Source organism: Bos javanicus, chromosome 5, assembly GCF_032452875.1.
Source record: "Bos javanicus breed banteng chromosome 5, ARS-OSU_banteng_1.0, whole genome shotgun sequence".
In the NCBI taxonomy this organism is placed as follows: Eukaryota; Metazoa; Chordata; class Mammalia; order Artiodactyla; family Bovidae; genus Bos; species Bos javanicus.
Genome location: NC_083872.1, coordinates 101,646,008 through 101,662,311, shown reverse-complemented (window position 1 = coordinate 101,662,311; position 16,304 = coordinate 101,646,008). Strand labels below are relative to the sequence as shown.

Sequence of the window (16,304 nt, the reverse complement as noted above, 5' to 3'; positions counted from 1 at the left end):
ACATATACATGTATCCATTCTCTCCTAAACTCCTCTCCCATCCAGGTGGCCAAATAACATTGAGCAGAGTTCCCTGTGCTGTAGAGTAGGTCCTTGTTGGTGATCCATTTTAAATATAGCAGTATATGTCCATCTATATGTATGATGTACATGTCCATCCCAAACGCCCTATTTCTTTCCCCAATCCTTGCCCCTGGCAAGCACAGGTTTGTTCTCTGAGTCTGTTTCCATTTTGTAAGTTCATTTGTACCATTCTTTTTGGATTCCACATATAAGGGATGTCATACCATATTGCTCCTCTCTCTGACTTACTTCACTTAGCAGGGCAATCTCTAGGTCCATCCGTATCGCTGCAAATGGCACCATCCTTTTTAATGGCCCAGTGATATTCCATTGTATATATGCACCACATCTTTGTCCATTCCTCTGTTGGATGGGCATTTAGGGCCTTCCATATCCTGGCTATTTTAAATAGTGCTGAAATGAACATTAGGATGCATATATCTTTTTGCATTATGGTTTTCCCTGGATTATGCCCAGTAGTACGATGGCTGGATCATATGGTAGTTCTATTTTTAGTTTTTTAAGGAACCTCCACACTGTCCTGGCTGTACCAAAAAGGTGGATGGAATTTTGTAAATGGGGAAGAGAGGACAGAGGGAAAGAAAACTGGAACCAAAACTAACCTCCCGAAACTGCCCTGGGACTGTTCTTAGAGCAAAGTTATGAGAGAAAACAAGCCTTTGTAAGGGGGAGGAAAGCTAGGATGAAAAGTGAGTTAGAAGCGTTGCTTTCCACTTGGAGAAGAAGACAAAAGCAGAGAACATCAGAATAGCGAGAAACGGCAAAGCACAGGAATTTGATGCAAAAGAAAAGGAAGGGTGAAACATGAAACTGCATCCCGTAAGACCAAAGGGGACAGAAAAGAAAGAACTTTCTGGAGAAGAGAGGAGTGGGCCATATCTGGGGGGAGAGTAAACAAGTTTGTAATGTTGGGGAACCAGTGGTCAAGGAAGGAGGCAAAGATGGAGAAGAGCAGAACAAAGATATGTGAGCGATGCTGCTACTCAGCTTTCAAAGGGAGATAAAAGCCCAAGTTTAGGTCTTCTTTCTAAACATAGAAAAGAAAAATAGACCAAAGGAGATCACTGTCCTCTGAGAAGGAAGTTGGAAAAAGTTTTATTTTGAAAGTCTAATTTGCAATATATACAATAATGGGATTGGGGTGCTTTCTGGTGGGAATGCCCCCTCTCAGTCAATGTGCAGTAAGGGTCAGTTTCATGAAGAGGCTCTTAAATGGTTCTCAGAAACGCGGTGCCTTCTGAAACCTCTCTCCTTTGGCTACAATATCCATGGACTCTGTCTGTATACAAGTACATCTGTTTTGAGGGACTGAGGCAAGGATTCCATGCTTCAAGGGTTTTTTCCTAGTATTTCTCTTTAATCAGTTATGCGAATCCTATTAAACTAAGCTGCTTCTTAACAGACTTTCCTGGTGACTCAGACTTCCCTGGTGGCTCAGATGGTAAAGTGTCTTGCATCTTGCTTACAATGCGGGAGACCTGGGTTTGATCCCTGGGTCGGGAAGATACTCTGGAGAAGGAAATGCTTCTTGACAGCAAGAATCTAGTCCTCATATTGGTAGTTTTTCTGCAAAATGGAAGGAATCCAACCCTTACCAAGTGGACTTCTGCCACAAAGAACTGTCTCAAAGTCCCCTCGTTTCTGTTTGAATTCCACTGGCTTTTTGGAAAGGTTCTGCGTTATCTCGATGAAAGCATCCATGATGTTTAATGTGTCACTCATAATATGGTTTTGTTCTATGACGTTGTGGACTGTTGTCCTAATATAGAGTATTTCTCTTCTTTTAAAGCAGACATGATAGTTGTGAATTAGACTGCATTTAGGCTTCAAGCAATATGAACAATGCATTTAAACCTCATTGTTGAATGAAAAGAAACCTCTGAATAAACATAAATTTCTTCCATATTAAAGATGGGGCAATTAAACCAGGGCTTAATATTGAGGGAAACTGACTGATCTGAGTTTACCTGGTTCCTGCCAGAGCCAGGATAAGAATTCAGGTTGTCTGAATATTGTGTTTCTTTTACTCTTCTCTGTAAACCATAGAGTATACTTTGTACTTGCCTATTAAAATTCAGGTCTGAATTCCCTTCTTTGGCCCCTAATCAGATTATTCCTGAATCCATCTGCATGATAATCTCTAGATTATGGTGATGAGGATAAAAGAAGTAGCAACAGCTCCAGAAACTTCAGAGCAATGATCTGATTTCATGTTAAGCTGTCTGATTAACTTGTGGAGGTGGAGGTGGAGGTGCGCTAACCCCATTACTACTGCAAAGAATAACTACATAAGACTTTCTAGCTCTGCTTGGTGATTGAATAACTGACCGCATGAAAAACTGGATACCTTTATACCTGGTGTACTCCTCTCTCTAGCCTCAGCTTCTGAGCTTAGCAGAAGACAACACTTTGGGTCTTTATAGTAGGACTGAATAATTCTTGTTTCTGGAGTACTTTCTAGAACTACAAAATTACCATAATCCTTCTCATAAAGAGAGCGTATGAAGAAGGCTGAGCCCCAAAGAATTGATGCTTTCTAACTGTGGTGCTGGAGAAGACTGAGAGTCCCCTGGACTGCAAGGAGATCAAACCAGTCAATCCTAAAGGAAATCAACCCTGAATATTCAATTGGAAGGACTGATGCTGAAGCTGAAGCTCCAACACTTTGGCCACCTGATGCAAAGAGTCGACTCATTGGAAAAAAACCCTGTTGCTGGGAAGGATTGAAGGCAGGAGGAGAAGGGGACAACAGAGGATGAGATGGTTGGATGGCATCACTGACTTGATGGACATGAGTTTGAGCAAACTCTAGGAGATAGTGAAGGACAGGGAAGCATGGTGTGCTGCAGTCCATGGGTGTAACTGAGTGACTGAACAACATAAAGAGGACATACCAGGCAAAAGTTAGGACAGTCCAGCAAAATAGTAGGAATAAAGAGGACCACGTAAGTGAATGGGGAGTTAATCTAGGAAATGCTTGAATGTAAAATATTGACGTTCTGTAGTCAATTGAGATTGATAGTGATAGCATCTTCCCCCCTAAGATCTATCTCAAACAGATTCAGTAGTTAATATTTTTAATAATTTTATTCAAGTTTATTTTCTCTTGACATTGTACATAGAATGTTTCTATCTAAGTGACACGTTAATCATTTATCTACCAGGTCTATGATATGGAAAAGCAGCAAAATCATGCAATACTACAAAAACTATATGTTATGTACTGAAAAATGACAAAGTGGGTAAAAAAAAAACTGAAGAAGTAGGGGCAAAAGCTAGACATTGCAAAGGGATTGATTTAAGAACTACTCATGTCTATGGGTTAGCTGACAATGGTTGGACAAGGAGTTCCCTCCCACCCACACATTCTTTGCTTCCTCTTCCTTGTTGATCACAGACCACTGGGTCCCTGCAAATTCACATTATCACAGGGAGGAAGGCGGAAGTAGTTGGAGCGTCGGAGTCGCCTTGGGGGCAGACCAGCCTTCTGACGGCAGAGTTCATCTAGAAGAGAAGCAGAGCATGTTGAGATGAGAATGTAGGAAGGTGGCCAGGGCTCCAAGAAAAGAGAAGAAGAAAGAGGAGACTGCAGGGTGGTGCAGTGAAAGGGTTGAAGAGAAATAGATCAGGGTTAGAACCTAGGATCTGTAACTTAATGGTTATTTACTCCCTACCAGAAAGAGTCTTTTCTGAACCTCACCATCCTTTTCTGCAAAACAAGCATTGAAATACCTGCTTCAAGAATGTAGTTGAAAATGAAAGACTGGATGCAAAAGAACTGAGCACAGGTGGTCAGTTCTTATTCACACCTTGCTTCCAATTCTTCTAATTGTGGACTTATTAAACAGCAGGGAAAAAAAAATAAGGTCCAGTCATTCAAAAGTGTTTACTGTGTGCAAATGGCTAACTTTAGCAAGTCCCCTGAGACACTTGAAAGTGCCTCGAGTCCCAGATACTCATCCTCAGTGTCAAGGTGCTTCCCTTGCAGGTGGCTTGCAGAGCCAATGAAGGCAAGGGGTAAGTTTCCTTCTGCGAAGTTAAGTACAGCTCTTACTCAGAGGGGGTTGGTGCAAGGCCGGCAGCTGAGTCAGAGTGGCTTTTGCATGTGGTGACTTTGACGACGGCAGCCATCATCTGGGGCTGGGCCAGGGGAAGGTGAGAAATAGTGTTTTCACACCATACATAGTGTCTAACCACACATCTGGACTCTTGTAATTTTTTTTTTTTTAATAAAATCTTTCTACTTTGCTCTACCTCTAAAATTTCACAATAAGCAAGGGAAATTATTCTTGGAATTGGTAGACTACTGTAAAGGTAGCTGGTGTTCAGCCAATGTCCAAGTGACTTTTCATGTATCCAAATGTTATAGTCTCTAAATTAGTGGCTTTTTCCCCACCTGGGCTTATGAACATGGCTGCAGGACTAGTAGAGATTGTTTTGTTTTTTTTTTTTTTGAGATTGTTATTTGTAATAGTGGACTTGGCTTTTTATCTCTGGTGAATGATCTTCAAAGTAGCAGAGCATCCGAAGCACTATCTATACATAAGAGAAGTTAGGGATTTCTGTCTAGTTGGAAAGGGATTTAGCGGTGCTTTCTTAAGGGTTATCAATTTTTTAATGTTAATAATGGAAGATAATTGCTTTATGATGCTGTGTTTCTGCTGTATGACAAAGTGAATCAGCTATGTGTTATTTACTTGCTCAGTCATGTCTAACTGAGTAGCCTGCCAGGCTACTCTCTCCATGGGATTTCCCAAGTGAGAATACTGGAGTGGGTTACCATTTCCTTCTCCAGGGGATCTTCCCAACCTAGGGATCAAACCCGAATCCTCTGCATTGGCAGATGGGTTCTTCATGGCTGAGCCACCAGGGAAGCCCTATATGCATTCATATATCCCCTCCCTCTTCAGCCTCCCTCCCTCCTCCTCTCATTCTACCCATCTAGGTCATTACAGAACACAGAGCTGAACTTCCTGTGCTGTACAGCAGCTTTGAGGGTTATGAATATACCAAACATGGTGCTTTCTTTATATTGTTTATTGGGGTAACTAGGTGGAGCAGGAACTGATGGAAGTCGGAGAGCAGCCTAAAGCTCCTCCTCCACAGCCACATCTTGGATCTTTTAGCACCTTGCCCCAGTTATCAGTTGTTCTCATTATTGTTCCTCCCCATCAAAGCTAGTCTTACCTTTCATAGCTTCGTGTTCTTTACAGACAAGACGGGAGCAGATCTCATTGTTGATGACGTACATACGCCGTGAACTGCCATAGATCCAATGTCATGGTGCAAGAAGGATATGGAAAAAGCATTGAGAGGGAGAACTAGCCTCTGCCTGAGATGCCTCTTTCAACTCCTGGAAATACTTGGATTTCCTTAAGTATTTCAGACTTCCCACTCCCACCCCTTCAAGTAGTGTAGAAGATAGAATGGTATCAATCACGCTTGTTAGTTACAACTTTGCACATTCCACCTAGACTCAAGCTCTAATACTTCCCACACTACTCCCTATTATTTTCTACCTTCACACTTGCATCTTCAGCTCCAGCTTATTTCTCGGATGTGATGAATTTGATAAACCAGTGTTTCCCTCATGACCATCCTTCCTCTAGTACTCACCGTCCTTGCCTTCAGCATCTACATTTGTTAGTTAAGCTGTTCCGTGTGCCTCAATCCAGACTCAAGGTTGTTTTTTCCTTCTATCATAATACACTTCCCATTACTTATTTCTCAGGTCTTAAGTCTATTTGCTTTTTTTTAAAGTATTTTTATTTTTTAAAAAGCTTTTTATTTTGTCTTGGGGTAGAGCTGATTAATAATTTTGTGATAGTTTCAGGTGAACAGCAAGGAGACTCAACCATAATATACCTGTATCCATTCTCCTCCATGACACTGAGCAGAGTTCCCTGTGCTATACCTTAGGTCCTTGTTGGTTCTCCATTTTAAATACAGCAATGTGTACATGTCCATTCCAAACTCCCTAACTATTCCTCACTTGCATCCTTCCTCAGCAACCGTAAGTTCATTCTTTAAGTCTGTGCAGACTCTAGGTTCTAATTGGCACCTTCGGAATAGCTTAAAGGGTGATGCTTAAAACTTCTGCCCCCTTAGAAGCTGAAATTCCAGAGCAGGTGCTCATTAAATGGTTACTGACATGAAAGCGCTATCATGGGTGGCTCTCTGGGTGATATGGGACCCTTTACCTGGTGAAGCATATCTGATGGAGGCATTGCTTGATTGGCCGATGCACGGAGTAGAGTCTTGTGCAGGCAAATTTCTCATCCCGGCACTCTGAATATACCCACCATAAAAAACACATGGTTAGAGGAATGGAGGAGGAGAGAGAGAGCTGGGAAAACCTACAGAGTAGTCTCTACAGAGGATCACTGTAAGCTGGGGTATGTTCTTCCTGTAACCAATACAAAGCAATAATGTCCATCTCTTTGTGACCCCATGGACTGTAGCCCTCTAGGCTCCTCTGTCCATGGGATTCTCCAGGCAAGAATACTGGAGTGGGTTGCCATGCCCTCCTCCAGGGGATCTTCACGACGTTGAACCCAGGTCTTCTGCATTGCAGGCTGATTCTTGACCAGCTGAGCCACCAGGGAAGTCCACAAAGCAATAATAGATGTTGGCTAAACAATGAAATTTAGGTGCTTCCCTACCTGAAAGGAAAGAGAATAAAATAGTCCCTGTGGGTTCTTCTAGGAAAAAGTCCTTCTAGGGTTAGACAGGTGGCAACATGAAAGATGAAATGCTAACAGTCATATTCTGGAGAATTTGAATTCTAAAGTGGGTCACTATTTCTCTGTTGGTGGTTTTTAACCCTAGCTGCACATCAGAATTACCAGTATGTTAGAGAAAGCATGACATCTACAGTAATGCTAAGTCCTTGAGGTCACTTCCTGACCCACTAACAAACAGATGATGTTCAAAGTTACTTATGGAGAGGACTGTTCTGGGACCATGCAGTAGTGATCCCATCTTTTCCCCATGACCTTTAGAACAGGAACTCATAGACACTGAGGTAGGGTGGGAGGGATATGAAGACTACAAATATTCTTTGAAAAAGAATTGGAAATAAAACTAGAAGATGTACCAAGTATTCTTCCAAGAACAAGGAGATTAGGAATCTTCAGGAAGAAAAAAAAAAAAGCTTAAGAAAAAGACAGGCAAAAGACAATCATACCTGTGGTGGTATTTTTGTCGTTAAGTGAGGCTGAAAGGAGGAAATTTTATTCAGTTATTACTGGTTCTAGAAGTCACTGCCCTGTAACTGTCATGCCTTACTTGAGACCCACGTGTGTGCTCAGTCATGTCCGACTCTTTGTAACCCTGTGGACTGTAGCCCACCAAGCTCTCTGTCCATGGGATTTTCCGGGAAAGAATACTGGAGTGGGTTGCCATTTCCTTCTCCAGAGGATCTTCCCGACTCAGCGATCGAACCGGCATTTCCTGCATTGAAGGTGGTTTCTTTACCCCTGAGCCACCAGGGAAGCCCCAGTCCTAACCTAGGGGCAAGTTAAATACTGGCTGAGTTTGTAGAATGGAGAGTAAGTCAAGGAGTAAGATGCATCTTGAAGAAATGGACTAACCACGGGAGTTAGCTGTAAAATGTTATCAGAAGGGTTGCTAATAGGATACTATAGGAAGAATGTTAGCTGGGTGATCTCATCTATCCCCGATTTCTTTGTTTCCACTGCACTGGTTCGTAGCTGCAGCATGCAGGATCTTCACTGGGGCATGCGGACTCTTAGCTGTGGCATATGGGATCTACTTCCCCTACCAGGGATCGAACCCAGGCTCCCGTGGTTTCAATCACAGGTTTATACGCTGAGAATTCTCAAACTTCTATGTCTAGCTCAGAACTTTCTTCTAAAAAGCTCCAGGTCTACAAATTCAACTGCCATTTTGTGGAAGAGCTCATGGATTTTTTTTTTTTTTTAAAGACCCTTCCATGTCTCAAACTGCCTTCTTTCCCTTCACCAATTCAAAATGTTCAGTGAATGGTGCTACCATCCACCCAATAGCTACCATCTATCTAATAGAAAACTGGACTTCCTCTCAACAGTCTCTGCTCCCTGACAGCTCATTTCTCTCCCAAACCTCTAACAAAATAATTCAGGACATCATATTTTATTGGGACTAGGCAGCAGTGTTCTTGCTGGCTTTCCAATTCAATAATCTGCTTAGAACTTTCCTTTGCATGAACTGTTCTCTGGCTGGTTTTCATTTCCATCCTAAGCCTTAGCCCACATTGTTTACCTGAAAGCTCTTCGCCTTTCCATTCATTTAATTCACTTCTATTTGTTTTCCAGGAATCAACCTAGTCAATGTGCCCTTCAGAAAAGCCTTTCTTAACTCTCAACACTGAATATAATCAAGGACTCTGAGATTTCACAGCTTCTTTTCCTTGATTATATATGTTTGGTGAAACTGAATAAAATTATCCATTCCATTGTCTTATCTCATCTGTTAGACAAAAGATGTTTAGAAGAAAATCAGTTTTGTTCACCTTTACCTTTACCCATTCAATCTTGGAAACTTGGAGAGGAAAATCGAACCTTGGCAGTTTATGTATCAAACCACAGTTCTTGCTTGTTAGGGGCTCAAACATGTCATTAATTTAAATTAAACTGTTGGACAAATGCTCTGCCTAACATGTAGTCCTATTTAGGGTTCTTCACCAGCTGTACTGTCTTCCATCATGGGTATTGTGGGAAGCCCAGAACAGCCCCCGTGGCCCTGAGGTCCCAGATCTGAACTCACCCAGGTCATCGGTGGAAGGCTGGATATCAGCCAGAACTGAAAAGGCACAAAACAGTGATGTGAGAAGGGCTCCGGTTTGACAAAGGGGAAGGCAGAGTGCAGGAGGGAGAATGTGGGTAACAGGAAAAAGCTGAGGCAATGGCTGGGTTTTTTATATTGTGTCCAGGGGAAGAGAGTTCATTGAAGATAATTTTTTTGAGCATTATTTGGCCTGTTGACATTGGAAGCCTTTATGTATGTTTTTTAAAGCTATGAATCCACTTTTTTTTTTTTTTTTTTTAATGAATCCACTTTGCTTCCTCTTTTTTAGGGGGCCAGGAGCATCTTTTCTTTCATCCCCTTCCCAGTGATAAAAATTATAAGAATAATTCAAGAGCTAGAATAAATACTGTGACTATTAACATGAAACGTGCCATTTTTAAGAGCTGGAGTGAAACCTACCTGTTTCATCTGTAGCAGGATCATTCACCAGATCTGTAAAAATACGATAGATGCAGGGAATGGAAAAATGCAAGCAGGAAAAACAGCAAAGGGAAAAACAGGGTGAGACACGATGATCTAAAAGGAGGCAAGATTGAAGCGAAAGAATGCGGACTCTTGGGGAGAAATATAAGGGACTATCACAGAAGGAAAAGGAAGCGGCAAAAAGATTGGGCATGTTTATAGCCTTGGTGGCATCTAACATAGACAACAGGGCTCTGAATTTGTCTCTCTCTCTTTTTAAATATATTTATTTATTTGGCTGTGCCAGGTCTTAGTTGCAGCATGAGGGATCTAGTTCTCTGAGCAGGGACAGAACTTGGGCACCCTGCATTGGGAGCGTAGAGTCTTAGCTACTGGACTACCAGGGACGTCCCTGAAACTCTTTAATAGTCTTCCTCTTACTTTATACAGACATCATCCTGAATCCTTCTAGCCACAGTGTGAGAGCAAGGAAATAAAAGAATATCTTACTAGGATCTTCTGTGAATGTTTCTGAAGTCACTGTGGTCACATCATCTGCATAAAAACAATCAGAAAACACTTTCTGAGCATTCTCTTCCCCTCATCCCCCACCCCTGCACTCCCAAGAAGTGAAATTGTCAAGCACAGAAGCCATCATGTAGTAAGATCCTAAAAGGATTTTTCTTTGTTTCCCAACCAAAGTCCTTTCCCCTGTAACCCAAACAAATGTCACACTTTTCCTACTCCCATGAATATACTCATACAATCCTAACCCTAGACTGTCCCTTTCCCATTGTTCTTATTTAGAGGAATGAATGAACTACGTGGCCATCAGATAGTCTACTGATTAAACTTTGGTTCAGCATTGGACTGCAAGAATGACTTCATCCTAACAGATAATAACTGATACAGCTAGTTAGGGATTACTATGGGCTTGCTTTACAGATGGCAAAACTGAGCATCAGCAGAATAAATAACTCATCCAAGGTCATAGAGCTTGTTGATGGGCTGATGACCTCTTTGTGATACTTATTTAAATGAAAATTGTCTTTCTCAAAAAGACTGTGATTTTTTAAAAAAATCTTTTGACTGTGCTACTGGGCATGTGGGATCTTAGTTCCCCGACTAGGGATTGAACTGGCACCCCCTGAAACGGAAGTGCAGGATCTTAACCACTGGATCACCAGGGAAATCCCCAGACTGTGATTTTTGACATTCGTGATTTTGATATTTTTGGATATCTGATGATACTCTCTACACAGAGTTCATAAGAGGTTACATTGGTCGTTTTCTGATGCTCACAGTGACAAGTGAGGTAGAAAGAGGGGAGAGGAGGGGAGATGCTTTGCTCTTGACCCTTGGAAAGTAAAGACAAAAGAAGTAAAAAATGGTCCAGGTCTTAAGATGGAAGATATTTGGATAAATTCAGAAAACTTTATCTGAAACTGTACATAACAGCAACTCCTAAAACAAATAGTCTCTGTTTTAATAAGCAACACAAAAAAGCAGTGTGAAGAACTAGACGTTTAACAAACCTCCCATCTGTAATGAACCTTCACTGTAAAAGGCTTATAGTCATTATCGGTTTTACCCACTAGAGGTCAGCAAATCCGCATAATACTTTGCCTTGAGGTCTGCATGCAAGTGTCAGATTTACAATCTGGTGAGAATAGCATTTTTATAAAGCATATCAGAGTTACTGATCCTTGTACTAGAAGCAAAACACAAAACATTGTAAAGGAATTTCCCCTGCTTATTCCTCACTCATCTTTTAGAAAAAAATTCCAGATAGAAAGGCATCAGATGGGACAGGAACCTTTTTAACATCTTTTTTAACACTTTTTAACATAAGCTTTCTTCTTTCCGAGCAGATTTTGATAAAAAGGAATTCAAGTTTGCTCCAGTCCCACAGGATAAATGAAAAACCACTGACCCGATTCATTCCAGAGGCTGTAAGAAGGGAGTGGATTTTCTCCGGGGTGTAGCCAATTCCTGTCCTGTTTCCATTTCTCTCCAGCTACATTCCAGTCCAACCACTCACAGAAATAGAGGAAGCAGTGGGTGAACAAAGGGTTTGAGAATATCCTAGCTGTGTTTTTAGAATTTCAGGCACAGTACTAGTTTTCTGTATATCCCTCAGTTTACCCACCTTTTCCATGAGCTACCTCCATAAAAGCTTTATTAAGGACTTATGAATGTTTTCTGAGAAGGAATCTTATGGAGACATTTTCATCAGCTCTTACAATATTTCTGCTCAACAAGCATCACAAAGTCATAAAATAGGACTGGACCTTAACCAGCCCAAAGAAAGGAATTTGGATTTGTAGTTGTGCTAGTGCTGGGACTTCCCAGGTGGCTCTAGTGACAGAGAATCTGCCTGAAATGCAGGAAACATGGGTTCGATCCCTGGGTTGGGAAGATCCCTTGGAAGAGGGAATGGATGCCCACTCCAGTATTCTTGCGTGGGAAATCCAATGGACAGAGGAGCCTGGCGGGCTACAGTCCATAGGGTCACACAGAGTCAGGCACGACTGAGCATCTGAGCACAGCACAGCACAGGGCTGAAATAAAATCTGGGTTCAAAAATGTAAGGATTCAGACCAGAAAAGAGCAAAGGGTTTTCTGTATTTTTATTTTTTCTACCAAGATGCACAGTAAGAAATTATATTGTGAGCCAGTATACACATATAAAACTGAAAGAAGAGTAAAAATACTTCTGTCATCTACTTGCAGTGTACTCTATTTATCTTCTAAGAAATATTTATTTAGGCTGTGCAAGGTCTTAGTTGAGGCTCTTAGGATCTTAGTTGTGGCATGGGGGTTTTGGTTCCCTGACCAGGGATCAAACCTGGGCCCCCCTGCATTGGAACCATGGAGTCTTAGCCAGTGGACCACCAGGAAGTCCCCAGGGTACTCTGTTTTTATTTTAGTCTATCTTAACTCATTAAAAGCACCAGTTGTGACCTACTCATTAGATCTTTCGACTCATTAAAGGGTTATATACTGTAGAGCTCTCAAGGGTTGGGAAAAGCAAGAGAAATTATAATTATGTTGATGCCAAGAGGCAACTGCAGATATTGAATCGAGCTGAAGGAAGCGGACCTTTGGAAGCCAAAACTTATGGATTCTGTCTCATTGAGCCACAATTTCTCTATAGGACTGGGAAGACTTCTTTTTCTGTCTGCATTTTAGTTTTTCCACTCTTACATAGATAGGAAAATCCTGTTAGGAGTAGCAGGCGTTATCCGAGGGTGTGGAAATGAGAAGGACATAGAGATTTGAGTGAAGTTATTTCAGTAGTGAATGAGAAAGTTTTATGAATGGGATGACAGGATTGTTGAATTCAATTCTATTATTTTACACACCTGGGCACTTCATCTCTGTATGGTATGACAAATTCTTGGAACTCTGACCATTTGGTTCCATTGTCCTGATAAGAACCCCAACAGAGCCCAGATCCATGGGATCACTTACCTCCTCGCTGTCCGCTGACCCCTAGGGGTGTCCGGCCTGCACAAAGGAAGGAGAAGTATGTGAATGCGTCCAGCTCTATACCTCATAAAGCTTTTCTGAGATGAACCAGAAAATGATGGGAAAATTGCTGTACTTTATCTTGCCATGTTTTATTTCTGTTACAGCTCCATATAGAAAGAGGCAGACTGTTAGTATTACACACAGACCTGGAAGCACTCAAAGACAGGAGACTGCTGAGCACAAAGGGGAGCCCTGACTCAGGAGGCCTCTTGTTCTCAGTCTGTCCAGAAGGGGTGGGGTCCTGTCCACCCTCAAGGCAGCAGTCCTTCCTGATGGCCTGTCCTTCCGTCCCCACAGCCAGCCCCTCCAGCTACGCTACTGAAAAAGACCCCAAATGATTATCTCACAGTCTGTGTTGGGCAGAATAAGAAAGAAAAAAAGAAAAAAGAGTAAGATTTTTTTTTTTTTTCTGGAAAGTCCAAGGTTCACAGAGTGGCCAGTCGTCTAGTTCAATTCTGTACAATCTATGAAGATCATTTTCCTTTTGCCTATAGAGGCGGCAACATTTTCTGTGTGCGCGTGAATCTGCTTGTGTGAGTCTGGTGCTTGTGTTTGTTAGGTTAATATATCCCCACTGTTTTCCTTCACAGTTTTAAGATGTGGTGTGTGCTCAGTCACTCAGTCTGACTCTTTGTGACCCTATGGACTGTAGCCCGTAAGGCTCCTCTGTCCATGGGATTCTCCAGGCAAGAATACTGGAGTGGATTGCCATGCCCTCCTCCAGGGGATCTTCCAGACCCAGGGATTGAACTTTTATCTCCTATGGCTCCTGCATTTCAGGGCAGGCAGATTCTTTACCACTGAGCCACCAGGGAAACCCCTTCTTCATGGTTTAAACTTGAGTTTCTTGTGAGGAGGTCCTTATGTCTGTGTACACAGTTGTATACATCAGCTTCTCCTTTTGCTTTCTTTTTTCGGTGGCGGGGGCGGGGGTGCGGGGAGTTGCTGGGATCTTAGTTTCCTGACCAGGGCTTGAACCTGGGCCATGGCAGTGAAAGCACTGTGTCCCAACCACTGGGCCACCATGGAATTTCCTCCTTTGGTATTTGTTTCCCTGTTTGTACATTTATGAGAGTGGCCCTCTTGGTTAATATGCATTTGTGTGTATCTTAGTTTTGCTTTAATTTCATAACTCTCAGGCTGCCTGCCTTCCCCCAGATCTGAGGTCATCTCCAATCACATCCCTCTAATCGCAAAGTCTTTTCTTTTCTCTCTCTCATTTTTTGGTCATGCTGCAAGGCTTACAAAACCTTAGTTCCCCAGCCAGGAATTGAACCTAGGCCCTTGGCAATGAGAGTGCAGAGTCCTAACCAGGGGACTGCCAAGGAACTCCCCGTGTTCTTTTACTTCTCTTTAATGGGAAATTCTAGAATTAAATAGCAAGCATCTCTCCTCCCATTCCCCTTCAGCCTCCTTCCATCCTCCCTCTAACATACACCTCCACCCACCTAGAGGAGCTGACATTTTAGGGAGAAAAGAAAAAAAGGTAGGGACTCACCAGAGGACATGATGAGGGCGGTGAGAAGCAGGAGCACTTTGGGTCCGAAGAACGCCATGTCTGACAGGTGAGTGGGGAGAGTGGAGACTGTGATCAGCACTTCCGCTCCAGGCAAGCATATCTATAGGACGCCTTGCTTTCCAAGGTCTTTCCTGGTCCCCCATAAGTCTCAGACCCTTCCTCTCTTTTCTTCCAACACTTCTTCAAACTCTCTTCTGTGATCATTTGCCATTATTCTCACCCCTTCTTTCCCAGCAATTCAGGAAATTTTATACTGATGGAATCCCCATCCACCCCATGGCCTCTTTAAACCCTAGTATCTAAACTTTTGTTTTTATATCTGTTACTTTTAAAAAAAAATAATATCTGCTCATCTAAGTTTCTCCTCATTTGAATTCCATGGATAATTGGGATGTCTAAATCAGTGACATTCTCCATTGCCTGCTTCCAGCCCTTTAACACACACACACACCCCCCCCCCTCCCTCTGTCTATTTAGGGTTTTAGACAATCCAAGCCACTCACTGTTGATGGTTCTCTGCTCTTTCCACCGAGCCCTTTGGTTGTTGAATGTGTCTCTCTCCTTCTCTGTTCCACTTTGGCTGGGGTGTAAGATGAACAGGGCCACTCCCTGGAAAGGACTTCGAATTTGGCCTACTCTGAAACAATGAGATGAGGGAGAGCAAGGAAGAGAGAGAGAGAGAGGGAGGGAGGGAGGGCGGGAGGGGGAAAGCCAGGCTAGAGGAGTCTGATTCAGTGCTACTATGATGCGGGGAGGATAAGGGCGATGGGGCTTTGCAATCACTCACACCCTCGTTCCAAAGGTTATGATCACACTGATGAGAGATGGTGCTGCTGCCTTGACGGGTTGGCTCAAGCTCATATATGCCTTTCTTCCATGAACCACCATCTGGCCCCAGTCTCACTTTGTCCTTGGGTTACTTTTTACCTAAAGAGAAAGAAAAAAAACAAACCCGCTGAATCCGTTTCTGTGTCTCTGGCTATCTTCCATATTTGAATCATTCTCCCAACCCCCTTTCTCACTTTTGTCTTCTTAGAATTCTACTGCCCCAAATGTCTTTGTTTCTTTGTGTCTCTCTTTTTTCTTTTCCTCTTCTTGACCCACACATTTAGCCTCCCCCCGCCCACCCCCATAATCTCATTTATTGCCACATCCAAGCAAACAGACACCACACGAGTTTTGTCCAGGAGAAGGGCTGGCTGTCTTAGGGTTAGGGAAAGTTAAGGAATATAGGACCCTCATCCTTTTGTAATGTGGAGGAGCTTCATGAGAGAAGACGCCAGCCTTAGGCTGTCTTTTGGTTTTGTTTAAGCTTATGTTAAAAATCTTGGTTTCTTGCCTTTGAGGACAAAAATGCCATCAGAAGGCCAATGAAAATTGGGAGCCAAGTTCATTCTGCTTGCTTTATTTCCCCTCATATCACATAATATGTATATAACACTTTCTCTGATCCAGGAGCTATAAAAACTTTGTCTTTGCTCTTATTCCTAGAAACTCTCATGCTTAGACCATTACAACATTTCCACTTCAGCAAGAATAAACTTGAATGACAGAAATGCAAATCTGAAAAATGGTTGACCTCAGGTGCACTAGCAGGGTGTCAAATTCAAGTTATCTGTTAGCCTCCTTACTCTATACTCCGTTCCCTAAACAGCTAAATTAGAGAAGCATCCAGGTAGACCCAGGTGGCTCAGTGGTAAAGAATCTGCCTGCCAATGTAAGAGGCTCAGGTTTGATCCCTGGGTTGGGAAGATCCCCTGGAGAAGGAAATGACAACCCACTCCAGTATTCTTGCCTGGAGAATCCCATGGACATAAGATCCTGGTGGGCATCCATGGGGTCACAAAGAGTCGGACATGACTGAGCAACTGAGCACCAGCACCAGCACAGGTAGACAGAGCAGATAATATTAATGTGTTACGGACCAGAAGAAAGAAGAAAATTAATGATGTAAGGG

The 16,304-nt window shown here is 42.6% G+C and overlaps 1 protein-coding gene across 2 annotated transcripts; it reads right to left on the bottom strand.

The window, feature by feature from the left end:
- Nucleotides 1-3,152: 3,152 nt before the first annotated feature.
- On the bottom strand, nucleotides 3,153-14,995 carry MFAP5 (microfibril associated protein 5). 2 transcript variants are annotated; one of them, XM_061417982.1, is made up of 10 exons: nucleotides 14,851-14,994; nucleotides 14,327-14,386; nucleotides 12,769-12,804; nucleotides 9,805-9,849; nucleotides 9,292-9,324; nucleotides 8,851-8,886; nucleotides 7,271-7,300; nucleotides 6,285-6,372; nucleotides 5,272-5,345; nucleotides 3,153-3,588 (listed from the first exon to the last, which is right to left on the bottom strand). In XM_061417982.1, the coding sequence occupies exons 2-10, from the start codon at nucleotides 14,382-14,384 to the stop codon at nucleotides 3,476-3,478; spliced, it is 513 nt and encodes a 170-aa protein (XP_061273966.1). In that variant the 5' UTR covers nucleotides 14,385-14,386; nucleotides 14,851-14,994; the 3' UTR covers nucleotides 3,153-3,475. The 2 variants fall into 2 exon arrangements, with proteins under 2 accessions (XP_061273966.1, XP_061273967.1); XM_061417983.1 differs by lacking the exon at nucleotides 8,851-8,886 and having other exon boundaries at nucleotides 14,851-14,995.
- Nucleotides 14,996-16,304: the final 1,309 nt, after the last annotated feature.